Below are 27,791 nucleotides of genomic sequence, written 5' to 3' on the forward strand. Positions count from 1 at the left end.
GACGGACCATACCAGATGAGTTTAAAATGCCCCAAACTGTGTCGACGGGCATGAAGTCCGTCTCCCCTGGATGACTCATCCAGTCGTCTCCTTCCATAAAGAAGTAACGACTCTTCCAATCCCTATTTGAGTCCGGGGTCTCATAGATGACTTTCAGAACGGAACTCCTAGGGACGAAGCTGTACATACCCCTTGACTTATCTATTTCGTCTGGACGGTAGCAATGAAGGAACTCTCTTATTGTAAGCCTCCTTGCTCCGTCCGACATGGCTCCGTACAGGACCTCCATGGCGATAAAGACTCTCTAGGCGTTGGGGGACACCTGGCTGACGGATATGCCTAGGTAGCTTAAGAGTTCGCGGTGTAGCGAACTCAATGAGAACCTCAACCCAGCCTTTAGCACCTGCTCGTATACGCCCACTCCGTCCACTCCTTCGTAATAACATTTCTCTGACATATATGGTAGACGGAGTGGGATATGGTCAGGAATTTGGTAGCGGTCCCTTATTGTGTTGAAGTGACCCTCCTTGATGGTCGACGTAAATGCATTGACCGTCCACTCTGGGGGCAAAATGAACTCCCTAAGTCCATCAACCCCGACGACGGACCTCACTATTTGTTCTTCGTCATCTGAAATCTCCTGGACTTCAATCATCTCCAGGCCCTCATGTGTTGAGGACGAGGAAGATGACGATGGACTACTCTCGCTCGAGTCGTCGTGGTCTTTGGGACGTGACGGGTATATCCCCTCGTAGACCGCCCCGTCGGGAACGACCGACTGGTTACTTGACGCACTAGACATGGCCTACATGTAATTACAAAACCTAAGACTCTGACGGGGTTGGAGATAACAACGGACGCATTAAGTGCAAATAAAAGAAAAAAAGAAAGGACTGATATAAAAATAACTCACCAGAAGCTTGTAGTAGGATGCGACGAGCGACGGATGCTTGAGTGAACGGATTGTGCTCTAACAGACGTGACGGACTCGCTCTGACAAATCTCTTCCAGCAGCAAGTGAAGAAATGAGAGGCGAAGGACTAATATTTATACTAGGAGTGCACGGAAGACGAAGCGACGCCTCGTTCCAAAACAACAGCCACTGACAGATTGACATTTGGCACAACGCATTAATGCGTCAGCTCCTGATTCAGCAATGTACGGATGAAAATTTACAGAGGCGTACCGAGTTTTAGATCCGTCACCCCATGGGTCCGTTCATGATTGCTGACGGACCCATCAGGTGAGGGGGCAACTGAAAGGGGAAAAATATCTTGGAATGTCTTATGTGACTGAACGGACCTTAATGTGATCCACTTGCGTCCTAATGAACGGATCCATCATTTGCATGAGCCCCCAGTGGACGGACCTGATGTGAACGGGCCGGATACGGACGGGGTGAAGAATGGTGGGCTAGTTGTCCATGGGCCTGCTGAGCCCCTAATGGGGGATATTTTGACCCATTCTCATAAGGGCCCAAATAGAGTCCTTGCGCTAGTGGGACTCCGGAAATCTTATATACTTGGTAAAAATCTTCCGCATAAGGAAGAGACTTATTTATCACGTTTAGGATTCTATAAGAAGAGTCCTATAAGGAAAAGACTTCCGCGCCAAGGAAGGGATGTCAACCTCAAGCCACTATAAAAGCCCCAATACCCTCACAAGCCAAGGTACGCATAATTAACCTTCTCTAGCACTCTAGAGTTATGAGCATACTTTCTGACTTAACCTTCGGAGGGAGTTTGGCCGGCACCACACCGGTGTCCTTCGATAGGTTTTCTCTTTTGTTTCGTGCAGGTTAGTATACGAAGCAAGAGGGGCATCGTGCGATTCATTGGTGAATTTTCTTGATTCATCACTCGGTTCTAATTCTTTAGATTTGTTGTGACTCAAGGGTGGTTGATTTATTTGATTTGCAACTAAGAGGTAAGTGGTGTTTACTAATTTTTGGGTTTTTTCCAAAACAATGTCGATTATTAAACTATTTTATATCAAAAAAATATGTTGATATTCTATATATAAATTGATACTTTATAAATGGTTGATGTGCACATTTACTATTTGTTTTATAAAAAAACTTGTGGGACAACCTAAATTTAGTCAAACTTGTATGTGTGTATATATCTTTACATTTTTGAGAATTATGAATGGATTATTTTTGTGGGCATATTGAATATGTTTTGAAAACTTATGGCAAGTCGTGATTAAAAGCTTAGTAGTGTATTTAATCCTTAGCAAGGGACAATCATACTGCAACTAGTCCTTAGCAAATGACGGTTCCAGAAAAGAGGACAGTACATATTTGATAGCTCCTTAGCAAGTGAGTATACTATTGAGGATTCAAAAAGAAAGCTCCTTAGTAAGGAAGTGCACCTTTAGGTTCCAAATGAGCCATTCTTAAGAAAAGGGATGTAAAAGAGGTTCCAATTCCAAAAAGGGGACAACATAACCTTGTCAACGGGGCGTAAATGTTGATCATGGGAAAAGCCTAGGAATTTATTTATATGATTGTATCAAAGCCATGCCCTAGCTAGAAGTATGGGTCTCACACGCGAGGACACTTGTGCTCGTAAGAGGGGTGGATTGTGGTGACCCAAAAAGGGGTCTTGCAATCCATAGAATCCCACATCGCCTAGAGAAGCACATAAGGATGTGCTTATAAGGAGTGACCATTGTAGTGACCCAAAAGGGGGGTCTTGCATTCCATGGAATCCCACATTGCCTAGGGAAGCACATGAAAATGTGTTTATAAGGAATGACCTCCATTTAATGTGTAGATGCATTTTCCCCCACTACTATGTGCTTTAGAAGAGTACAAAAACCGTGAAGGGTATGAGCCCTAAAGTGGACAATATCTACATAGTTGGGGGTCGTTACATAGTATTTTGGGAAAATTCCAATTGAGTGGTTTTTTTTTTTAATAGAATTAATCCAATATTTATTCCATTTAGAGTTTCCAACATTTTTAAAACAAAAAAAAAAAAAAAAAAAATCAATTAACTAATCCTCTTTAGCCTTAGCTGTTTTTTTTTTTTCAAATTAGTTCGGAGATTTTTTTTTTTTTTTTGGTCACGGGCGGGTACTTCAAGATCGCACTTCGATTTCTCACTCTACAAAGATACTAACTCTTTCTCTCTGTAACAAACCTCCTTGAGAGAGAGAGAGAGAGAGAGATTCATCATCATGTTTGGAGCTATGCAGCATAATCATCCAATTTCATCATCTTCTAGCCAAATCACAACTTCCTCCAACAACAACATTAACTACTTAATACAACAAGTCTCTTACAATTACAAAAAATTCACAACTACCAAAATCAAGTATGCTAGACTCCGACGCCCATTTTCTTCCAAACCTCAATTCCGATTTTTTTGCCAATCCAAGGTATTCATTCTTCAACGCTCTCTGCTCTATTATATTAACCTTCTTCTTTTTTTTAATTATAATTATTTTTTATTTTTTTTTTTTAAAAAGGTGTTTCTATGCTTGAATTCACTTGTTTTGCTGCCTGCTATTACTTTTGCAATATTATATATATATATATCATTTTCTTTGTAAATTGCTAAGACACTGTTAAATTTGGATTTTCCTATGTCATGTGTGCGTGGATGATTCCTGTGAAAGGGGAGGATTGTTAAATTAAATAATTTAAGATTTACTATTTTCTAAAAGCTTGGAACAATCGCTAATTTATCAAACAAAAACCTGCTTCCTCCTGAATGCCTTACTTAATAGTTGATAATTCACAAGTATCAGGACTGCTGATCTTATAGCAATGTTCTTGTACTTTTCTTTCTTTTTTTGGTTAAGAAATCAAAAAAATTTTAAAATTTTTTGGAGCTTCTTGTGAGCTTGGAAAAGCATAGAATAACTGGAGGGTAAGTTTGTGATACACACTGAAGAAGCATGGCTACAGGGACTAACAATTATTTGTGTTATGTTGTGTTAAAGACAGAGGAAATGCAGATAAGAAAGTACTCTCCTTTCCTGGAAAGTTCATTCTTGTCGGCTAATGGCGCCTTGCCCTGTCATGAGTGGAGAGCCGTTCCTGACATCTGGAGGTCTTCAGCAGATAAATATGCTGATCGGGTAGCAGTGGTCGATCCATACCATAATCCACCCTCAAAATTTACTTACAGACAGGTCAGAACTTTTCTATGTTTCTTCATTCTTTGTTCTTATTAGATGTTTCTTATTGTCTCTATATTCCACAAGTGTTTAAAGAACCTCCCTTTTTTTCTTTTTTAAAAATTGGGTAATTAGTAATGCCAATAACCTTTAGTTTAGGTCACCTTACACTTTTTGGTGTTTTCAACGGGGACGTCCAAGGTTTGAATCCCTCACCCCCACTTGAAATGTATAAAAAAAAAATTGGGTAAGTAGTCTGTAGAATCACTTTTGGCCCCAAAAGCTGAAATAATACATCAACAACAAATTAATTATTATTATTATTATATTTTTGGTTTTGTTGTTGCACTTGTCCCTTATCTATTATTGTTCGTTTCTTGGTTTTTAGATAACTTATAATCTTTAGAGATAAACATGATTGTGTTGTGCTTTGACATGGGTACAAGATATCATACTCAACAGATATTTAGATTCTAGATGGTGGACATGGCTATGTTTTTTCCTTTTTGCATTTGCTTATGTGAAAATTACTCACAAATCATAATATATTATATATTTTTTTTTCCCGAGTAATTACTCATAATATGCTTTCCCTGAGTTTTTGTAAAACCACGAAAAGAATTGCTTTATTTGACTATGTACATAGTTTAAACTTTATATCACTTCTTAAGGAGAACCTTGTCATCATAATTTACTAATAGGTTGGTGACACTTATCTCTCCCCTGGCACAATACAAGCACTTTCCTCCTGATTCTGAAATTAAACTTCAGTCCCCTCTTATATTTGTTTCCACCAAGATGTCTCCCCTCTCCCTGTTGGTCAGTTGTCATTGACGTGGAAAGAATTTGGTGTTGTTCATGCTCTAAATACAGGAATGAGTGGACTCTAGGATCAATTAAGCTACCTGAACTGAACAGCTTCCATTTTGGCCCTTTAGTTGTTTGTCCATTCAAATTCTGTTGTTAGGTATGCCTAGGATACTAATGGTGTCAGGTATTGAGGATTGTATGATATAAGGTAAATTACCATTTAAATTATGGGATTATGATCTCCACCATTGGAGCTGTTTTGAAGAAAAAGTACGAAGTGCCAAACTATCTAAATTGAGGATGCATACCATTACCTCTCCCTTAACACTTTCATGCCGGATGTATGAATAAACCTGATAGAGCGATAAAGTTGAGGCCTACTGCCATAAAAAATCTGGATGGATGCCTCCGATTTAACTTTTAAGTTCAAGCATGTTAGAAATCTCTCTCTCTCTCTCTATGTAGGGTAACTGTTGGCCTCTTCCAGCTAGTGTGGGAGATATAATGTTGCAGTTTATATTGATTACTCAAGTTGCCAATGCTTAAATTATAGAGATATAGCCCTTGAATCTCAACATCATATTGCAAGCAAGATTTTCTATCTAAATTAATGGGTAAAAACCATATATAAACTTGAAATGGAATCTCTAAAAAATAATACACTCAAAAAAAACTTAATTTCCAGTTTGGTAGAGGACATGTGGACAAAAAACTACAGTTGAAAATTCATGAAAAAAATTCTTCAACTACACCAATTGTCCAAATTTTCCTCTGGCAGCATCAAGATTTTGAAAACTTGATGTTTTTAATGTTCTACAACTTTGGGCTTTGAAACCATTTTTTTGAAAATGTAAAAGAAGACAAAACAGGTAGCCACGGGAAAGATAGAAAGCAGAAAGCTTTTGGTAAAGCATTAAAATGATCTAAACAATGGATATTTGATTGCTTTTAATTCGTTGTTTAATATATATAAATATATATATATATATATATTTTTTTTTTTTTTTCATTTTGTCAATTCAAGTTTTCAACTTATAGGAGCTTGTGCAGCATTTTAGGTTTCCAATTGATATATATTTATAAAAAAGGGGGGCGGGGGATGGTTATCTATTCCGGTGTTCATAAAAACATGTAACTATTTTGGGTTTTAATCTTTCTTTTCTAATCCTTTTCCCCTTTAAAATTGCAGCTGGAGCAGGAGATCCTGAATTTCTCTGAAGGCCTAAGAGCTATAGGAGTAAAGCCAAATGAAAAGCTAGCACTTTTTGCCGATAATTCATGTCGGTGGCTTGTTGCAGATCAAGGTATGCAGCAGTTTCTTTAACTTCATTTCCTAAAGATTGTATAGTCCCTTCAATCCCAAAATGAGAGACTTCTTTTAAAGGGGCTCAATTTTTAGGAAGAAAAAAAATTTGTTGACACCCCTTAATATTGTTCTTCAAACTTTATCTGTATTCTTATATTAGATGTTGAAAAGTACATAAGGGAAACATATATTTTTAGGTAAGGTATATGGGAAAGTAAAAAACTGAATGCTTTTCTTGCAGCCATGGAAGATTAATTTGTTCCTACTTCACAAATTTGCCTATTCAAGATTTATTTTACGTTCCATATGTGCCCAATTGAAGTAAAGATTGTGTTGTTTTAAAGGTCTAGATTATTTTTTGGATAAATTGTTTTAAAGGTCTAGTTATGTGTGTCTTAGGGTTAAGACAATTTTTAATTTGAGTTTGGGTTTTTAGTTAATAGGTTGTGGTTAACTACATATTCAGGGGCAAAACCGTAAGTTATGTTACCCTAAAAATTAAGAGTATTTTGTTTTGTTTTGTTTTTTTTTTTTTTTTTTTTTTTTTTTTTAAGTAATAAAAATATATTAAAATAAGAGGGGTGTCACTTGAGTATACAGGAAGTAAACATCAAGGACAAAAACAAATCAAGTGCATAAAGTACAAAAGTCCATGAAACCATGGACTGAAGAAAAAGAACGAAAGCCAAACACTATAACCCAATCCAGAAGAGTCTTAAGGAAGAAGAGTTTAAAATCAGAAATTGATCTCTCTAAATCCTCAAAATGTCGGTTATTCCTCTCCCTCCAAATGCACCACATCAAACAATGGGGCACAGCCATCCAAATAGCAGAATTCCGATGCCTCCCAAACTTTCCTTGCCAACAAGCCAACAGCTCCACCATTGTTTTTGGCATTACCCAATGAATGCCAAACAGAGTAAACACCATTGACCATACATCAAAAGCAATAGAGCAATGGATGAGGAGGTGGTCAATTGATTCCCCATTTCTTTTACACATACAACACCAATCCAAAATCAAAATCTTTTTTTTCCTAAGATTATCAATAGTCAAAATATTCCCCAAAGTTGCAATCCACACAAAAAAAGCAACTCTAGAGGGGACCTTAGACTTCCAAACAGTCTTCCAAGGGAAAGATTGGTCAAAACTTTTCGTTAGCACCTGGTCATAAGAACGAACAACAAAACCTTTTCCCTTAGCAGGTTTCCAACACATCTTATCATCCCCAACTCCTTTCAAAGAAGCTCCATAAATTCTAGACATTAAACTGTAGAAGGATTCCCTGGTCTTATGTGATGCTGATCTTGGTTAGATTCTGTTTCTCCGGCTGGTGCTGTTTTGGTTTGAAATAGTTTCTAGGTTGAAAATTAATATGGATAAGTCTGAATTGGTCCTTGTGGGTGTGGTTCCAAATATAGTTGATATGGTGGATGTGCTAGGGTGCAAGCAAGGCTCCCTTCCAATGAAGTATCTAGGTCTTCCTTTGGGTGCTAATGTTAGAGATAGATCTATTTGGAATCCAATTATTGAGAAGGTGGAAAGGAGGTTAGCAGGTTGGAAACGATTGTATCTAGGGCTGTGCTCGGTTCGGTTTCGGTCGGTTTGTATAGGTATGGCCAACCGAAACCGAATATTTCGGTTTGTGAAATTCTCAACCGAAACCGACCGAAATGGCTGGAAAACCATTGGTTTCGGTGTATATCGGTTGCAGTCGGTTTTGGTTGGTTTTCGGTTTTCCAAAGAGAGGTTTATTGAGATTTTCAAAACCCTAAATTTAATCACATATAAAAAACAAAGTAATAGAGCAACAGAGAGAGAGAGCTGTTGAACAAATCAGAACGACAGAGAAAGAAAATTTTCCAACAATATTTGTTCAACAATTTACAGTATTACATACAGATTCCAACAAAAAATTGAAAATATATTGAATTAGCAAAAGGGTCCAAACAGAACTTTACTGTTGTTGCACCATAGCAAGAGCCTACCACCACGTCTCTGTAGTGATTTTTCAATCTGAATTGAAGAAAGACAGAGACATGTGACTTAGAGAGAAGAGAAAGGCATGCCATGGTCCATGGGACCCAAAGAACGAAAAGAAAAGAAAAGAATGAGGCTGCTGGACTGAGAAGGGCAGAGACTAGAGAGAAAATTGGGGAAGGACCGTACGTTAGAGAGAAAAAATTGAAGCGAGAAAGGGAGAGAGAGACAGAGAAAAAATTGAGAGAAAAAAATGGTGAAAGGGGCGGTTGAAGAAAGAAAAGGGAAGAAAAGAACAAGGGTATTTCTGTATTTATGCTAGTACTAGGGTTTTAAATAGCAAAAAATACATACGTCCTGCGCGAAGGCTCAAACCTGGGATCAGCAAGCTCAAACAGAAGGCGCATACCATTAAGGCCACTAATCAGTTACGTATTAGTGTTACATAAATACATATATATTCGGTTGGTTCGGTTCGGTTTCGGGTGAAAAAATCCACCACCGAAACCGAAAATTTCGGTTTTTAAAAAATGAAACCGAAACCGAACTGAAAATTTGGCAACGATTCAGTCGGTTTTGGCCGGTTTGTTCGGTTTGTCGGTTTTTTGCACACCCCTAACTGTATCTCTCAAAAGGAGGTAAAGTTACTCTTATTAAGAGTACTTTGTCCAACAGATTAGTTTTGATAATGGCCCAACAAGTTTGAAAAAACTCCATAGGGAATCAATCAGGACCAGGAGCTTTATCACCATCAAAATCCATAACCACTCCAAAAATCTTAGCTTCCTCAAAAGGTCTTTCCAACCAGCCAGCCTTATCCTCAAAAATCTCCGAAAAATTCAGCACATCCGGATGAGGGCGAATGAGCTTATCTTCCGAGTAAAGACTTTTATAGAACCGAACAATACCCTCTTCAATAACTTCCTAATCTAATGTCAACAATCCATCAATATTTAAATTGCCAATACTGTTACTCCTTCTATTAGAATTAGCCATCTGGTAAAAGAATTTCGTATTGCTGTCCCCCTCCCTCAACCATAGCACCCTCAATTTTTGCCTCCAACTAATCTCCTCCAACAAAGCAATCCTCTCAATCTCCAAGCGAATTCTCTCTTTATCGCGTTTCTCATCATCAGAAAGAGACACCCTCTCCTCCTTAGAATCCAGGGCATTCAAATCATTCCATAGTTTAAATCTCTTAACGGTCACATTGCCAAACTCAGATTCGTTCCACTTTTTTAAATCTCCTTTTAAAGCTTTCAATTTCATGCAAACCTGTAACTTGGAGTTCCAAAACAATGATACTAGTCCCACCAATTTTTCACCTTCTCCACAAAATCATCCACTTGGAGCCACATATTCTCAAAACGAAAAGGCCTACGACCCTTACGAATATCCCCACCCTCCAAAGAAATGGGGAAGTGGTTTGATAGAACTCTACCCAACCTATTTTGATGAATATTTGGATAGTGTTCCTCCTATTTTGAAGAAAAGAGGGAGCGATCTATCCTAGAGCCAGCCCGAGAGTTTGATCGAGTGAAACTACCACCCTCCAAAGGGATATCCATTAACCCATTAAGAGAGATGAAATCAGAAAAATTATACATACTCTGAGTGAAGTTCTCTGCCCCCAAATGTTCGGAAGGAAATCGAATTACATTGAAATCGCCACCCACACACCATGGCAAATTCCACCAACTATAAAGACCCGCTAACTCCTCCCACACTAGCCTCTTCTCCCTATCAACATTAGGACCATACACACCAGTGAATGCCCATTCAAAATTATCTCCCACATTCCTAAATCTACAAGACACCAAAAAATCACCCACAGCTTCTTCCAACTTCTCCACCACCCTCCTATCCCACATGACCAAAATCCCACCTGATGCGCCTATTCAGCTCAAGTATACCCAATCAACATGATGACAACCCCAAATACTTTTAATAAATCCCCTAGAGATAAGCTCCATCTTAGTCTCTTGCAAGCAAATGACATCAGCTCTCCAAATTCTAATAAGATTCTTAATTTGGAGTCTTTTATCCTTCTCATTCGGCCCCCTCACATTCCAAGAGATTATCTTCAAATTCATTGGGACACAATCAAAGCCCTTTCCCTATTGGAACCTCTTGCTTTACCAGAAGCAAAATCATAATTAATAGAGCTCACCAAGCTTCTCAACTCCCTTAAACCCTTACCTCCACCCTTTGTTTTTTTTTACTCAAAGCATTCGCAGCAGCCCTTTGTCTAATTTTCTCCTCAACAGCCAAGAGAAAATTAGATGCAAGTTCTTCCAAACCTTCAACTGAAGTCTCCAAAAAAGAACCAAAATCCTGAAACTTTTTCTGAAACCATGGTGACAAACTAGAATGAATTCTAGTCTGACCATCTTCCAAAAAACCAGATTCGTTATCAACTTCATGGGTCTCAATAGACTTCGATATAGCTAACGGAGTCACATTTAAGGGTTCTGAAAAATCCGAACCTCGTCGATTAAATTCAACCATCTCACCACCTTCTGACCAACTCTCCGAATCTACCTCCTCCACCACCACCCCATCCCACTCGGATTGTACCTCTGAAGGCCTCGAAGAATTTCCCGAATAATCCATGGCATTAAGCTCGTCCAAAACAGGGCCCTTAAAAAAGCCTGAAGGCTGTCTCTCGATCTCCATCGGCACCACCACCCTCTTCCCATCACCAAGTTCTAAAAACCACTTGTCCGAGAAGACCCTTAATTTATTTGAGTCCACAACATTATCAAGTAAGAGATTCTTGATCTGTTGCTGAACCAGTGCATTATTGACAACAGAATTAGACTCCTGAACCACCATATTGGTGCATATTTGTGGAGTGGAGACTAAATCAGCATGTGGGTTCTCAGTTTTCTCAAAATTACGCACCTCGTTGACTGGAACTGGTTCCGCAAGAGGGGTGGGAGCTGGATTTAGTACTAGTGGTTCCAGAAAAACAGAACTAACCTTTGGGTTTTGGATTGCAGACTCAAATTTGCCAATATCGGAGCACGCAACATCATCGGCATCGGAAGAAATCACCACCATGTTCACCGGCACCACCTCGGCAGGGATATGAGACTTAGGGTCAGCTTGGGAAAGAGAAGAGACATTCGGCACACATGGAAGCACAACTGAAGGACTTCTCACGTGCTTGTGATTTAAAGAAGAGGCTGGCTGCTGGGCTTTGGGCTTATGATTAGACCCGATATGGCCCATGAAGCTGCCACGAGGCTTCCAAGCAGGTTTAAAGATGGGCCTGTTCTCTCTAGCAGGGGCTGGCTCTTTAGAAAGAGCTGGCTGACCACTGGGCTTTAAGCCTACTACCTTGACCTCTGAAAAAATAACACCCCACTTCCCCTCAGACCCATGTTCCACATGGAAAAAAAATATCCAAGTTCAACTTTCCTTTAATACCATTGGTAATGATGCCATTTATAACTGACATGACTTCTGCCCCAAACCCATAAGTTTCTTTTCCAAGAAGATCATTGCTGAGATCACAGAGATTACCACTGGAATTTGGGATTTTCAAATTTTGAAATTCCGGAATTATCTCCTTCCCTTTATACACAAAACCATTGTTCCTCTGCCACCCCTTCGGCACCACCATAGCAGAATGCTTGTGTTCACTGTCTCTGATTCCAAAGTTTTTCTGCCGCCCCTCCTGTACCACCACAGCAGGATGCCCCACCCTCTCCCCAATTTTCCTTCCAATATCACTATGGGCCCTTTACGTTGTCCATGAATGAGTTCAGAAACAAGCAAAAAATTTCCATGAGCATTGGACCCCAATTGAATAATAAAAATCTTATTTCCTTCCCTAAACGTTCTAGAGAACTGCACAGTTGATTGCTTAGACGCCAACTCTTCCACGTTAAACAACAGCCTCTTGGCACTCTGTGACAAAGCGTGAAGAAACTCGACCTTTTTCCAGAATATGTAATGAATAAAAAGTACCACCTTCTTCGACAGAAAATTCAAAAGTTTTGGACTCAACAAAGAAAAACGAAGACCTCCCATAAGTACTCTGTTTTTAAGAGTATTTTTTTAGTTTAATTGAGTTTATAATTTTCTAGAAAATCCTTAGTATCTTAGGTTCTATTTGTTTAAGCCCAAGTTAGTTTTTTATTGATTGTTACCTTATTAGGTTTTATATTTACCAGTCATATTAGGAGTCCTGATCCTACTAGTACAAGAAAAAGTTTATACATCTATATTCGAAGGACAGAATCAATAAAATATTGAGTGATTTTTAGTATTGAGCATGTTAGTGTTATTGTTTTTTTCTCCCTTTCTATTCTCTCTATTCTTCTTCTCGTTCTTGTGGTACTGTTCATTCAGTTCTTGAACACCACAAATTCTTTCTTTTCTTCCTCCGTACAACCTCAATTCAAGCCCTTTCTTTATCTATCAAACTGCTAAAACCCAAATACTTTCTTCCACCAAATGACCATTATATAACTCATCAAACCAGTTTTTAATTCTTAACAGAACTCCATAAACCTTTCTTCAACAATTTCTAAACTCTTCTAGGTCCACAAATTCCTCTCACCTTAAGCCCACCACAACACAAGCACATGTAGATGAATTCCCCAATTTGTCCTTCGCCAATTTAGTTTCAAAGCCAAAAATATTTCTACAGTTTCTTTGCTGAAAATTTCTCCACCAGCTGCTTGACAAAATTTCTCATTCGAGATAGTGGCCACCAATGTGGAACTAAATCCAAGGTTTTAGGCTTCTTTTAAAGATTATGTAGTAACCAAGAAATATTTGCAACAATTGAGTTAAAGGGTATCTTCCATGGAAGCAGCACTAGAAGACTTTTCTACCATGCAAGAAACTTGATAAGTTGGGAGATGCTATTTTGGCAAAATATCTCACTAGAATAGCAGCTGATCAAGAACTTAAATATTCTAAGTTTGACCCAAGTTTATTCCATCCCTTGTTGGTAAACATTGCATCCGTCTCCCCTTCAAAATATGATTGCCGCCCAACCAATTTTCTGTCACTACAACCTCAATTGGCTGTTGGTTAAATGCATCAAGGTGTTACATTAAAGAGAGATATCCAACTTTACAATTTAACTCATGTTAGATTCCAAGAATAGCCAAAAGAGCAAGGTGAGGATAGGTTAATCATGGAAAAGTCAAGATCAAGGAAAATATTGATGTTACTGAAATGGAACAATTTTGTTATGGTTATAATTTAGGGTTAAAGTTAACAAACCCAAAACACTTTGAATCCAGTCAACAAATATAATAAGAATTTTAAGTTTATATGCATTTTTTTTTTATATTTTTTTTATAGCTAAGTTAAAAAAAAATATTAAGAGGAAAAAATATACAAGAGGAATCAGTGAAGTATACAGGTTGCGTACCCAAGGATTCCTTGCAAACTGTTACAGATACAAAAATCTAGAAATCGCATATCGTAGGTGGTCTTGTTATGTCCCAAGTACACATGGAACCAAAAGATGCAGCTGTAGATAATTATCATTGCCTCAAGTATTAGTTGTTATTTGAATTTCGTAATTTAGTTGATATTTGAATTGTATTGTTATTTGAATTTGAGTTGTGGATTAGGATAGGGACTATCTGGTGATAGGACTCTCGTGGATAGGATTAGATGAGTAAGTTATTTTGTGTCATTTGAATTTTAGTCCAATATGTATTTAAACGCCAATATGAGAAATAAGAGGCAAGCATAAAATTAACAAAAAATGTCTATTTCCTCTCTCTAAGTTCAGGAGATTGATCATCTCGAATTGATTAACTAACTTTAACATTTAGTAATTTATCCCGGTTCACAAAATTTGGTATTAGAGCATTTCGATCCATTTGAGGTATTACTGCATCTCAACCCGCAACCTATTTAAGATCATTTCCCAATTCTTTTGGAGGCAGGGTGTATGGCGAGGGGGAAAAATCCCTTTCAGTTTGAGAATATGTGGTTGAAGATGGATGGATTTGTTGATAGAGTTGATTCATGGAGGAATTGCCATTCCTTCTTGGGTACACCTAGTTATGTGTTTGCTAAAAAGTTGAGGCTCTGAAAGAAGACATTATTCAATGGAATAGCCGAGAATTTGGCAATGTTAGTCATCAAAAGAAAGAATTATTGAGGGCTTTAGAGTTATTAGATGCTAAGGAAGGGGTTCTTAGACTCACTGAGACAGAGATAAACGAGAGAAATGGAGTGAGGTCACAAGTAGAGCATCTTTCTCTAGAGATCTTATGGAGACAGAAATCGAGGATGTTGTGTGTCAAGAAGGGTGATAATAATACTAAGTTCTTCCACAAGATGGTTAATTCTCATAGAAGGTATAACCATTTGAGCTTTTAAGAAGTGGATGGGGTGATTTATGAGGAGGGAGCAGAAGTGGCTGCTCAGGTTTTTCAATTTTATAAAACTTTGTATTAGGAGTCAGAAGAGTGGAGGCCTTTTGTGGAAGGTTTGGAGTTTGATCAAATTGGGGAGATGGAGAGGGGTTGGTTGGAGAGGCGATTTGAGAAGGATGAGATATTATCAGTTGTCGGAGAAATGGAAGGGGATAAAGCTCTAGGTCCAAATGGCTTCTCTATGGCCTTTTTCTATCATTGCTGGAGAGTTGTGGAAAGAGATATCCTAGCAGTTTTTGAAGAGTTTTATCACCACTGTAAGTTTGAAAAATCTTTTAATGCTACCTTTATAGGTTTAATTCCTAAGAAGAATGATGCCTTTAACATTCAATATTTTAGACCTATCAGCTTGGTGAGGAGTATTTATAAGATCTTGGCCAAGGTTTTGGCAAATCAATTGAAAGTGGTGTTAGATTAGTTGATATCTGAATTTCAGAATAGTTTTGTGGGAGGTAGACAAATCCTTGATTTAGTTCTCATTGGTAATGAGTGTGTTGATAGTCGGGTGCAGAGTAAGATTCCGGGGGTGATTTGTAAGTTAGATATTGAGAAACTTTATGAAAATGTGAATTGGGAGGCACATCTGAAGTTGTTGAAGAAAAAGGGCTTTGGGGAGAAATGGTGTAGATGGATTCATACTTGTATTTCTACAGTTTAGTTTTCTGTGTTGGTCAATGGGTCTCCAGTTGAATTCTTTGGTAGTTCTAGAGGTTTGAGACAAGGGGATCTGTTGTCTATCATGTTATTTTTAGTTATGATGGAGGTGTTTAGTAAGATGGTGAAGAGAATGGAGGGGGCAGGATTACTTAGCGGCTTTAGGGCAGATGGTAGGAGGGATGGAGGAGAATGTGTTTTGCACTTGTTTGCAGATGATACTATTCTTTTTTGTGATGTAGATGTGGAGCAAATCCTACATGTTCGGTTGTTGCTTTTTGTTTTTAGGTTGTGACCGGTTTAAAGGTCAACGTAGGCAAGAGTGAAATGGTTCCTATAGGGGAGGTGAATAATATGCATGCTTTGGCAAAGATCTTGGGCTGTAGGGTTGGGTCCTTGCTAATGACTTATCTTGGTATGCTTTTGGGGGCGTCTCATAAGTCTCCCTCTATTTGGAACCTTATATTGGAAAAAATTGAACGGAAATTAGCTAGGTGGAAGAAGCTGTATTCATCGAAAGGTGGTAAATTGACATCGCTTAAAAGAATGTTATCTAGCCTCCCTACTTATTTTTTTAATCTCTTTTCACCATTCCTACACATGTGGCTAACAAAGTTGAGAAGTTGCAAAGGGATTTTTTATGTGGTGATTCGAAGACACATTTGTTAGGATAGGATAAGGTGTGTATGCCAATTACCAATGGCGGTTTAGGAATTAGGAAACTCAACACATTTGTTAAATAAAGCCCTACTAGGAAAATGGCTTTTTGCGTTTCGAGGTTAAGGAGACTTGACTTTGGAGAAGGGTGGTAGCTTTGAAATTTGGGGAAGAATGGGGGAGGGTGGACCTCCAAGCTGGGAAGGGGTGTTCATGGGTAAGGTTTGTGGAGAAGTATCCGGATGGGTTGGGAAGTTTTTAGCAAAAACATCCAGTTTAAGGTTGAGGTTGGGAATAGAGTGAAATTTTAGCTAGACCGGGTGGTGTGGGGATCTTCCTCTCCATTTGGATTTTTTGGTTTTGTACAATTTTGTTGCAAACAAAGTGACTTCTGTAGACTCATCTTTCATATATGCCAAGGAGAGGGGGATAGGAGAATTTGGGATGTTCGTTTCATTCGGGGTCCTAATGATTGGGAGGTGGATGTGGTGAATGATTTCTTTCGATTCTTGGCATCCAATTTACCTTTAGCAATTGATGGTGATCATATGAGATGGAAGTTGACAAAGAAAGAGGATTTTAATATCCGTTTGTTTTATCATAAGTTACATGGTTCTTCTTCCGTTGCTTTTCCATGGAAAGGTATTTGGAAGGTTAAGGCACTCCGGCATGTCTCTTTCTTTGTTTGGACAGCCACATGGGATACGATTCTCACGGGAGATAATTTGCGGGTTAGGGGCTTTGATTTCGTTGATTGGTGCATTATGTGTCATTGTTGTGATTGTTATGGGGAGATAGTGGATAATTTGTTGTTACATTGTGGAAAAGTTTATCGGCTTTAGAGCTTTGTCTTTAAAACTTTTGGGATTTTGTGGGTTCTCTCATGTTCAGTGACAGATTTTCTATTTGGTTGGTGGAATTAGTTGGGAAAGCATTCATCTTACATTTGGAATTTAGTTCTGTTGTGTTTGATGTGGGGTATTTGGAAGGAACACAATCGGCGGACTTTTGATGACTCGGATAGATCTGATGACTAATTGCTTGCTCTCTTTTCTAGTTTCCTTTTTTATTGGTCTAGAGCTTGGGGACTCATATCTAGTGATTCTCTCTTTTTGTTCCTTAGCTCTCTCTTTCTTTGTAATTAGTGCTTCTTTTATGTTTTCGCATTTTTCTCTTTTTTTGTACTTTTTGATATGCTTTGTGCTACTTTGCATTTAGTAGCTTTTTGAATATACATCTTTCTTACTTATCAAAAAAGAAAAAAGAAGAAGAAAAGGATAATGTGCCTTTGTTTCATTATTGGTTCTTTTTTTTTTTTTTTTCTCATTTTGTTTAGTTTTTTGGGCTAGATCCATGTTGTGATTGTTTTAGCTCTTTATATACTCTATCCATGCAATAGTTTAATTGGTGATGCAATGTTAAGTTATTAACCACATATGCCATCTGCTTCTAAAATTGTCAAAATATAGGTGGAAACTCTCTCTGCGTATATAAATATAGATGGAAACTCTCTCTGCGTATATATGTAGTCCATAAACATATGATACGGATATGTGCATGTAGGGGTCTAAGGGATACCCCAGTGGTTGCAACACCTTGTGGTGTTTGTGCGCTGGCCACTGGGGTTCGAACCCTACCAGCCTCCCTCCCTCTATTTACCTATCCAAAAAAAGATATATGCATGTATACATATGTATATCTATATGACAGTTTTAGAATATTATACATTTATTCAAATACAAAATAAAATAAACGGTAAATATATATTTTCAGCAGTTGTCCCTTTCACTAGTAGCTTAATTTCTGGTACTTCAAACTCACTTTCTTCCTTTATTTTAGTCTAGGTATAATGGCCACTGGAGCAATCAATGTGGTAAGGGGCTCAAGGTCTTCGGTTGAAGAGCTATTGCATATATACAACCACTCTGAAAGGTTCGGTTCATTTCAGTCAGTTTGTTCTGCTTATTGCAATCAAATTTGTCATTGTGATCTTTGTGTATATATTTATTTGTTTGTCCATATGCATAGATTGTATTTGGGATGAAATTGCCGTCTTTGTTTGTAATGCATATCCAGACATCTTCTATATGAGTATTAATTGAAGAAACAAAAGAAACTAGTAACAAGAGAAGTGAGGAATAAAAAAAATTGTATTGTTGCTTTCCTATTCCATTGTGTACAACTTTGATTAAATAGAGATACTCTACCACTTATAATAGGAATACAATAGCAGAAATAGGAAATCAAATAATCTCTAATTACTTAGTTTCCTTCTTTGAATATTTCCTTCACCTTCATGCCCAAGATTATACCATATATAGCTTTCCACCCATACCATACATAGAATCTGTCAACACTCCCCCTCAAGCTGAGGTGTAGATATCTCTCTTGCCCAGCTTGTTTGGAATTTTGTGGAAGTGATTAGTTGCTACCCCCTTTGTCAAGATGTCTGCGAGTTGATCTCCAGTTCTTACATATAGGGTACAAATGATCCCTTTACGCAGTTTCTCCTTGATTAAGTGTCTATCAATTTCAATATGTTTCGTCCAATTGTGTAGAACTGGGTTATGAGCAATATTAATCGCTGCTTTATTGTCACAAAACAGCTTGATGGGATCCTTACTGTCATATCAAACTCCCCCATTAATATCTTCATCCTTAATATCTCACATATCCCATGGGTCATTGCTCTAAACTCAGCCTCTGCACTGGATAAACGCTTTTATTCCTCAAGACTTTGTTTGAGTGGATAAATGCTTCGGTGCTTTTTACTTTCGTTTCTTTGCCTAATTTAATCGATAGTTGTACTTTTCATGCTTCTTTTGAGTGACCCTATGTTGTTTCCTTAGTGCGCTACCTGTGTACTTGGATCCTTTGTATTCTTGATTTTTTCTTCGATAAATTTTTATTACTTATCAATATATATATATGTATATATATCTTGTATGGTTTCATATTCTATAAAGTTCATAACACAAGAGTTAAATTGTCAACTATAGAGATTCAGGTTAGAGAAGTAAGAAGAAGGGGAAAATAAAGGGACAGAGTGACAGTGAAGAAAATAAGGTTTAGGCATTAATTTGTCAGCCTCCACCTTAGCATATATTTATATTAGGGTTTATAACATAATTACACAAATACCTTTATTAATATGCTAATACAACAAGTAGCAAGAAAATAACTCTAACACTCCCCCTCAAGCCGGAGCATTTAGATTAAACATGCCTAGCTTGAAAGATAGTCATTGAAAGGAGGCATGAGCTAAAGGCTTGGTGAAAATATCACCCAAATAATCATTCGAAGTAGAACAAAGGGGGTGACTATCTGTTTCTTCATCATTAAATCCCGAATGAAATGATAATCAATCTCAATATATTTGGTACTTTCATGGAACACAAGATTGCTAGCAATATAAATAGCGGCCTGATTGTCACAATACATCTGCATAGGAGTAGGAACACCTACACCCAAGTCACGAAGAAGAAATTGAACCATAACATCTTAGAAGCAGTATGAGCCATAGCTCGATACTCAGCTTCAGCACTAGAACGTGCAACAACATTCTGCTTTTTACTACGCCAAGTAACAAGACTGTCACCAACAAAGGTGCAATAGCTAGACGTGGACCACCAACCAGAATGACTACCAGCTCAGTCAGCATCACTAAAACTTGTCACTGAAAGAGAAGGAGAGGGCTTGTACAAAAGTCCTTGTCCAGGTGCTCTCTTCAGATAACATAAGATATGACAAACAGCATAAAAGTGAGGTTGTTGAGGAGCATGCATATACTGACTAACCACACCAACCGCATAAGTAATGTTAGGATGAGTCATAGTAAGATAAATTAACTTCTCAACCAAGTGGCAGTATCAACCAACATCACTAAACAGTTCACCTTGCTTGCCATCAAGTTTAACAGTAGAATCCATAGGAGTATCAGCAGAACGGGCACCCAAGTGACCAGTTTCTGACAAAAGATCAAGAACATACTTCTTTTGAGACAAAACAATACCTTGAGAGGAACGCGCAACTTCAATCCCTAGAAAATAACGAAGAGAACCCAGGTTCTTAGTATGAAACTGCAAACCCAAATATCTTTTCAAGTCCGCAATACTAGCATAATCACTACCAGATATAATAATATTATCCACATAAACAATTAAAACAATAGTGCTAGTGGAAGAGTACTGTAGTACTTGTATAGTGGTTTCCCAGATTGCCTAGTAGTGAAAAGTTTCTCATAAATTTCATACACCTGAGTAACATTGCTTTGATGGGAAAAAGATTCTGCAATAGAGTCCCAAATCTTCTTCGAAGAATAACAAAATTCAACAATAATAGCAATGTGAGGTTCCTTAACCATCCCATAACAATTGAATCTTCACTCATCCAATCCTCAGATATTTCAATTTCTTTTTCCCACGCAAATAAACTTTCACTGCATGTGCCCAAGCTAAATAATTCAAACCATTCAATCTTTTTGAAGTAATGGATTTAGGCATATCATCATCTCTAATCAGTGATGATTTGTTCTCTGCCATGACAGTGGTGGTATTTTCTTCAGCCATGCAAAACTCAAATCAACAGTTACAACCTTGTTTTGTGTTCTAATTGGTTCTAGGGTTGAATTGAGATGCTCTGATACCAAGTTAAATCGTCAACTATAGAAATTCTGGTTAGAGAAGTAAGAAGAAGGGGAATAAAGGGAGAGAGGGACAGTGAAGAAAATAAGGATTAGGCATTAATCTGTCAGCTGCCACCTTAGCATATATTTATATTAGGGTTTATAACATAATTACACAAATACCCTTATTATTATGCTAATAGAACAAGTAACGAGAAAATTAACAAGTTTGAGTCCATGGCTGAGTAAGTGATGACTTCATTTGCATTCTACTTTCTAACTGGCATTGCATGATTTGGAACTTGAATCTCTTGATGATTGTTTTTACAAATTCTATGTGGGGGAAGGCAATGGGAGGGGAATGCATAGATTGGCTTGGGTTAGTGTCAACAAAATCATAATTATTATGTAAGGTCTTATTATCAGCTTTGCGAGAAGTTTCATTGTTGGATTTTCAACATGAATGGTGATGAAGAATGCAAAGGTTTCAAAAATTGTCTTTATATTCTTGGACAGCAGCACAAAATAAAATCTTAACAGTGGACTAGCCTAATGCAAGGCTATAGGCGTGCTTAAAGAATTTTTATTTTTTTAATTTCATTGTGTAATACTTCAAAATAAGTAACTTTGGGGTGTGAAAGAGTTTTGAACATTTCATTGTTGACTGGTGTGGTATGTGAACAAAAGGGAAGACAATTAATCGGCTTTTTTGTGTTGTGATATTGCTAAGAAGCCTTGGTTGTTAGTTTTCGATTTATTTGGGGTTTCTTGGGTAATGCGTAATATGGTGAGGGAGCTTTTGGTATGTTGGAGAGATGGCTTCTATAGACATCAAAGTTAGGATGTGTGGAACTCTATTACTTCATGTTTGATGTGGTGCATTTGGAGGGAGAAAGTTGCTGGTACATTTGATGGAACTGAAGTTCCATTACTTAAACTGAGATTTTTATTTCTGAGATCACTTTTCAATTAGATGAGAGCAATTGGGGGGTTTTGCTTTTTCCTCTTTTTTGGATTTCTTAAATCTTTATAATTTTAGATCTTAGGTTTTTGTTTGTTTGTTTTGTTTTTGGTGTGTAGTAGGTTGTATTGGGGCTATGCCCTTTTCTTCTTTCTTTATAGCACCTCGTTGATTATTGTTAGAAGTATGTGGTTAAATGATTAAATTTACCATATTCCAATAGTTTAAGCTTTTGGGACAATCGGTAATTTAACAATTATCAAGTAATATATTTCACTGCTATATGGGCGGATATATAAAGTCTCTGCTGGGATCTTCAACAGTACCACTATCTTAAATAAACATTCTGAATATTATTTGCTTCTATAAAAAAAAAAAAAAAAATTGATTATGTTTTATCTAATAATGTAAAAATAATAGTTTGTTGTAACTATGTTTTGATGGAGTAATGATTCTAGTTTTATCTCTTTTCTATAAGTATTTTCATTTCATTCTTTAACGTCTGGAATGTAACTGATGCCTACAGTAGTATATTTGCTGATATCCTGAAACCTCGGAAGAGTTGCTGAGAGCATTAGAGACCACTAGAACCTATGCACATGTACAATATGTGTTATAACTTGTTCCTGAGAGTTTAGTCAGTTAGATTTCTATGTCCATCTTTAATGGCTCTACAGTACATTAATGATTTTGATGTTATTGTTACTAGTGTTGCACTCACTGTGGACAGTCCTCATATGTTCAATCGAATTGCTGAAACATTCTGTTCCAAGGCTGCTATGAGATTTATTATTCTACTTTGGGGAGAGAAGTCATCCCTAGCTTGTGAAGGAATAGAGGGGACGCCTGTTTTCAGTTATGAGGAAATTGTAGTTTTGGGAGAAGAGAGTCGCAGGGCATTGTTTGATTCTCATAATGCTAGTAAGTCAATGCATAGCTGTGTTTACTTAAAGAAACTCACTGTAATAGCAAGAATTTTTGGTTTCATTGTTCATACTAAAACCTTTTCTGCAGATATCTTCTTGTCACTTGGTTTCTCAAAGCATGAATACAAATTAATTTAATTGACAGGGCCATGAGGTGGAATCAAAATTTCATAATAATTGATAAATGTTCTGGCAGATTGCTAGTGCATTATGGTCTAAGGCACCAGACTCAGGTTCTGATCCTTTAACTAGGGTGTGATTTCAGATCCCAGTTCTGACAAACTGCTACAATAATTTACTTACAGAAAGATTGCCTGTATACTATGCACGTTACAGTTGACAGTACTGAATAAAGGCGATGGGCTGTAAAGTTTTTGCTTATTGCTGGTATTATCAGTGTAGAGTTTTAACTATTTCAATCTAGACTTATTGTTGTTAGATCATGTTTTATTAATCATATTAAAATATGTCAACCTAAAAATTTCCCCCAAAAATCCTGAAAATTTATATACATATATAATATTTTGTATAAGAAATGTCTGTAGAGGGTTCAAGATTATATAAAGTTTGCAATGAACTCTAGTTCAAATGGCACCTCCTCCTTTTATAAGAATAAGGTGGAGGATGAGGTTCTGGTTTCAAGACCCACCAGGTGTGTATCTAATACCTAAATAAAAAAAGAAAGTAATATGTTTGTGTTGTTAGCTGGGATTTTTTTATTATTCAAATTTAAGGAATCTGCATAACTGAGATTATTAAAGTTGGAATGTCTATTGCTTAAAAATTATAAAGCAAAACTGAGGCCAGAAGTTGGATAGGAGTTGCTGCCAAACAAATTCCTGCATCTCTAGGAGGAAGAGAGTAGAGTAAGTATGCAGGACTCATTAGGATTTCAACCAAATTTATTGTCATACAATGCTACCCTAGCGAATAAACATTTATTCATATCTAAAACTGAATACCTTTTGCAATACACTCATTCTGATGATTCAAAATTGTCTGTAATTTTCTTTGATGTATATGTATCAATCTTTCATTTTGCATGCAATTAATGTACAATAAATAAGTTTTGAAGTTCTGAAACTAACCATTCTGCTTGCAGGACAGCATTATATATATGAAGCCATCAGCTCTGATGATATTGCTACACTTGTATACACAAGTGGAACCACTGACAATCCGAAAGGTGTTATGCTTACACATCGCAATCTGATGCACCAGGTGTGAGTGCTTAATTTGGTTTGTTCTTTTCTGGTAGTGTTACTTTGGCATATGTTATATCAACAATAATTTAAACTCCATACACTGAATTATTATTTTCTCATGTTTGTACTGTATGATTGAGCTACAATAACATCATCATGATGTTGTATCATCATCATCATACTCATTATCACTAATTTTATTAGACCTGTTGGGATAGTTGTCACCTTCAAGGCCAAGTCCTTCAACCCTTATTAATAGATTGCTTGGGGGTCCTATGTACGTACACATGAAAGGATAGAGAAAGTGATCAGGGGCTAATATGACTGTTGTGGGGAAAACGTGTCTTGTCTTTGTTAACTAAACCCTAACACATAAAATATTATTTATATATAAAGGAGTACATTGATATCACTGTTTTGCCCTAGCATTATACCCATAACACTACCCCTTAATCCCAGCTTGTTACATAATAAATCCAAACGAGTTTTACATGAAGCTTTGGTAAACATATCAACAATTTGGACTCTTGCATAAACATATGCAGTAGAAATTACAGCATCTACTTTATGCTGAGTAATGAGACAATCTACTTCTATATGCTTGGTTTGCTCATGGAACACAGGATTAGAGGCAATGTGAATTGTTGCTTGATTATCACAATGCATATTCATAGGCACCTTCACAACAAATTTTATTTCCTCAAGTAAATGCTTAATTCACATAAGCTCACATGATGTGTGTGCCATGGCTCTATACATAGCCTTTGCACATAACACTTCGTTTTTTACTTTTCCAAGTAATCAAGTTTCCTCCTTGAAAAGTGCCACATCTAGTAGTGGATTTTCTATCTTACGATGGTGATCTTGCCCAATTGGCATCAGTAAAGGCTTCTAACTGTCGGTGACCATTAGCTTTATACAAAAGACCACAGCCTGGATGTGCTTTAAGATACCTCACAATTCAAATAACTGCCTCCTAATGTGAAAGGCAAGAAGCTTTCATATACTAGCTCACAACACTAACGGCAAATGATATATCTAAGGGAGTTAATTGTGAGATAATTTAGTTTACCAATTAGATGACAATATCTCTTAGGATTAGATAATAGCTCCCCCTGATCTTCATAAAATTTGACATTATGATCCATAGGGGTCTCCACTGATTTAGATGCTAACAAGCCAGTTTCTTCCAAAATATCCAACACATACCTTCTTTGTGATAAACCGATACCTTCTTTAGATCGTGCTACGTCAATACCCAAGAAATAACGAAGTTTGCGCAAATCCTTAGTTTGAAAAGAATTTTGAAGGAATGTCTTCAAATCATGAATACCCTTCCAGTCATCACCAATGATTATGATATCATCAACATACACTATCAATAGAATCTTTCCTCTTTCAAAGTTATGAGAAAATACAGAGCAATTAGATTGGCAACGTCGCAATCCAAACATTAACATTGCTGCCCTAAATTTTCCAAAGCAAGCCCTGAGAGATTGCTTAAGACCATAGATGGCTTTATGTAGCTTGCACACCTTCCCAAATTCCCCCTAAGCAACAAACCTGAGTGGTTTCTCCATGTACAACTCTTCGTTCAAACCGCCATTTAAAAATGGATTTTTAACATCCAATTGAAATAGTGGCCAACCCAAATTAGCAACTAAGGAAATTTAAATTATGATTGAAACATTTTTAGTAACAGGAGAGAGTGTCTCTGCTAATCAACACCATATATTTAGGTATACCCTTTGGCAACAAAGCGAGCCTTCAAACTCTCAATAGAACCATCAAGCAAGTACTTCACAATATACACTTAACAACAGCTAACAGTAGTTTTCCCTGGAGGAGGAAAAACTAAAGCCCAAGAGGCATTTTGAGATAAGGCAAACATTTCTTCTTCCATAGCAACTTTCCAACTAGGAATTGACGTAGCCTCCTGTACAGACTTAGGAACAACAACACAAGACACTGACGCAATAAAAGCAAAGAGTGCTAGAAATAAAGGGCGATAAGAGACAAATTGGGAAATAGGATGTACAAGTATGCTTATCTTGGAGCAAAACAATGTGAAGAGAGTCAGGGTCAAGAGGCGGATCACTAGGCGGGGAAGAAGTCTCAACTGGAGGTTGTTTCTGACTACAATTCACTTGGAGTGGTTTCTAAGGAGTTATAGCAAGAGAAACGAGGGGTAAGCAAGGAGACAGAGTAGAGAACTGTCACTACCAACAGAAGGAGAAAAATAGGGTTAAGATTCATGAAAGGTGGCATTAGCGCTAATTAAATGAAGACGAAGAGTAGGTGAGTAACACCAGTATCCCTTATGAGTATGAGAATAAAAACACATTTAATATCAAGTTTATCACCCTTGGGCCTAAGAGATTAAATAGCACACGCAACCCACGATTTTAGGAGGAAGAGAAAATAAAGGTGTAGTAGGAGATTGCACAATATAAGGGATTTGACAACCTAGAACAATAGAAGGCATGTGATTGATCAGGCAACAGGCAGTGAGCATAGCATCACGTAATCAAAGATCGGAGTTACTGTTGATGGCGAAAAGGTGTGCCTGTGGGCTGCCAGAGGAAGACGACTAGAACCACAACAGCATTGTGGTCTGGCAATGATGGAATATTGTCATGCGAACCATGAAGTAGTTGTCAGAGCTAGTTGATGCCTCCAGCCAGCGAACTTGGGTTTGTTGTGGCCGTCAGTGGCAGAAAGTAGTTGGGTTGTGGTTGTTGGCGGCGGAAAGTGGGTGGGCTATGGCCTTCTGTGGTGGAAAGGAAGAGGGCTGTGGTTGGTGGGGTTAACAGTAGATAGAGGCTTGCTCCAGTACCATGTTTTGGGAAAAACGTGTCTTGGGTTTGTTAACTAAACCCTAACACAAAATATTATTTATATATAAAAGAGTACATTGATATTACTGTAGCCCCTAGCATTATACTTATAACAATGACATTATGCACCAGGGAATAATATATATTGCACTTTCCTAAGCTTTCATTGGATTTTGGCAAGCCATTGCACTTTTCAACTTTTCATGATGTTACCATTGAACGCAACACTTTAGTAATTGGCTTATTAATGAGGCTATTTCTTTTTCAATTGTTTTCTAGATAAAAAACTTGTGGGACATTGTACCTGCTGAAGTTGGTGATAGATTTCTAAGCATGCTTCCACCTTGGCATGCATATGAACGAGCTTGCGAGTATTTTATCTTCACACATGGAGTTGAACAAGTATACACGACTGTGAGAAACTTGAAGGTAGTCTTGTGAAAAATTATTATTATGCATGTTAAATTTGACTAGCTTTTGTTAGTCAAATATATTTGTAATAATTTTGAACAACTTTAAGAATTAATATTTCCTTAATTGTCAAGATGTTAAAGAGTGTAAATATATTTAAGTTCATCTATTTACAGTTTGGTTTCAAAGTTCATATAATATGTAGCAAAAAAAATTATCCATTTATTGATATTTGATTTTTGATAGGATGATTTGCAACGTTATCAACCACATTACATAATTTCTGTTCCATTAGTATATGAGACACTCTACAGGTATGTCCTTTTCTTGGGAATTATATTGATCCTAGTGCATCATCACAGTAATATACTGTATATTCATCAAGTAATGCATGGCTGGTGGAAATTACTAGCCTTGTGTGTGATCTCTATTCACAAGACAGAGTCATAGATTTATGGTGACAAGCTGCTTGAACCTTCTACTTTTCTTCTCTTTGCTGTGAGGGGCTCATACAGTCTATTTAAACTTCTGGGCTACTTTTAAATTGCTGAAAGATGATGAAATACTGTGAAAATACTGTAGAGATCCAGGTCCAAATGGTTTTACTATGGCATTTTTTCAAAAGTGCTGGAGGGTGGTTTAAGGGGATGTCATGGCTTTTTTTTTTTTTTTCCCCGACTTTCCATAGGCATTGTGTATTTAAAAATTCCCTAAATGCCTCTTTCCTTGTGTTAATTCTCAAAAAGAATAATGCAGTGAATATCAAGGATTTTCGCCCTATTAGCCTTGTGCATAGTGTGCATAAGGTGTTGGCTAATAGATAAACTCATATCCAAGTCACATAATGCTTTCATTGGAGCCAGACAGATTTTGGAT

General features: G+C 37.3%; 1 protein-coding gene across 2 annotated transcripts; it reads left to right on the forward strand.

Annotated features, from left to right (window-relative positions):
* The first annotated feature begins 3,058 nt into the window (after window positions 1–3,058).
* Window positions 3,059–27,380, forward strand: LOC112028422 (probable acyl-activating enzyme 16, chloroplastic). 2 transcript variants are annotated; one of them, XM_065781504.1, is made up of 8 exons: window positions 3,059–3,384; window positions 3,952–4,143; window positions 6,128–6,242; window positions 17,796–17,883; window positions 22,246–22,457; window positions 23,565–23,683; window positions 26,784–26,933; window positions 27,162–27,380. In XM_065781504.1, the coding sequence occupies exons 1-8, from the start codon at window positions 3,184–3,186 to the stop codon at window positions 27,363–27,365; spliced, it is 1,281 nt and encodes a 426-aa protein (XP_065637576.1). In that variant the 5' UTR covers window positions 3,059–3,183; the 3' UTR covers window positions 27,366–27,380. The 2 variants fall into 2 exon arrangements, with proteins under 2 accessions (XP_065637576.1, XP_065637577.1); XM_065781505.1 differs by lacking the exon at window positions 27,162–27,380 and having other exon boundaries at window positions 3,060–3,384; window positions 23,565–23,685; window positions 26,784–26,898.
* The last annotated feature ends 411 nt before the right edge of the window (window positions 27,381–27,791 follow it).

Source organism: Quercus suber, unplaced genomic scaffold, assembly GCF_002906115.3.
Source record: "Quercus suber isolate HL8 unplaced genomic scaffold, Cork oak 2.0 scaffold_269, whole genome shotgun sequence".
NCBI lineage: Eukaryota > Viridiplantae > Streptophyta > Magnoliopsida > Fagales > Fagaceae > Quercus > Quercus suber.

Bases quoted from the DNA above. Each gene is read 5' to 3' on its own strand.
- LOC112028422 (XM_065781504.1), top strand. From the start codon at position 3,184: ATGTTTGGAGCTATGCAGCATAATCATCCAATTTCATCATCTTCTAGC. The intron at 23,684-26,783 runs GTGTGAGTGCTT...ATTGTTTTCTAG, and splicing joins ATCGCAATCTGATGCACCAG to ATAAAAAACTTGTGGGACAT. The intron at 26,934-27,161 runs GTAGTCTTGTGA...GATTTTTGATAG, and splicing joins CGACTGTGAGAAACTTGAAG to GATGATTTGCAACGTTATCA.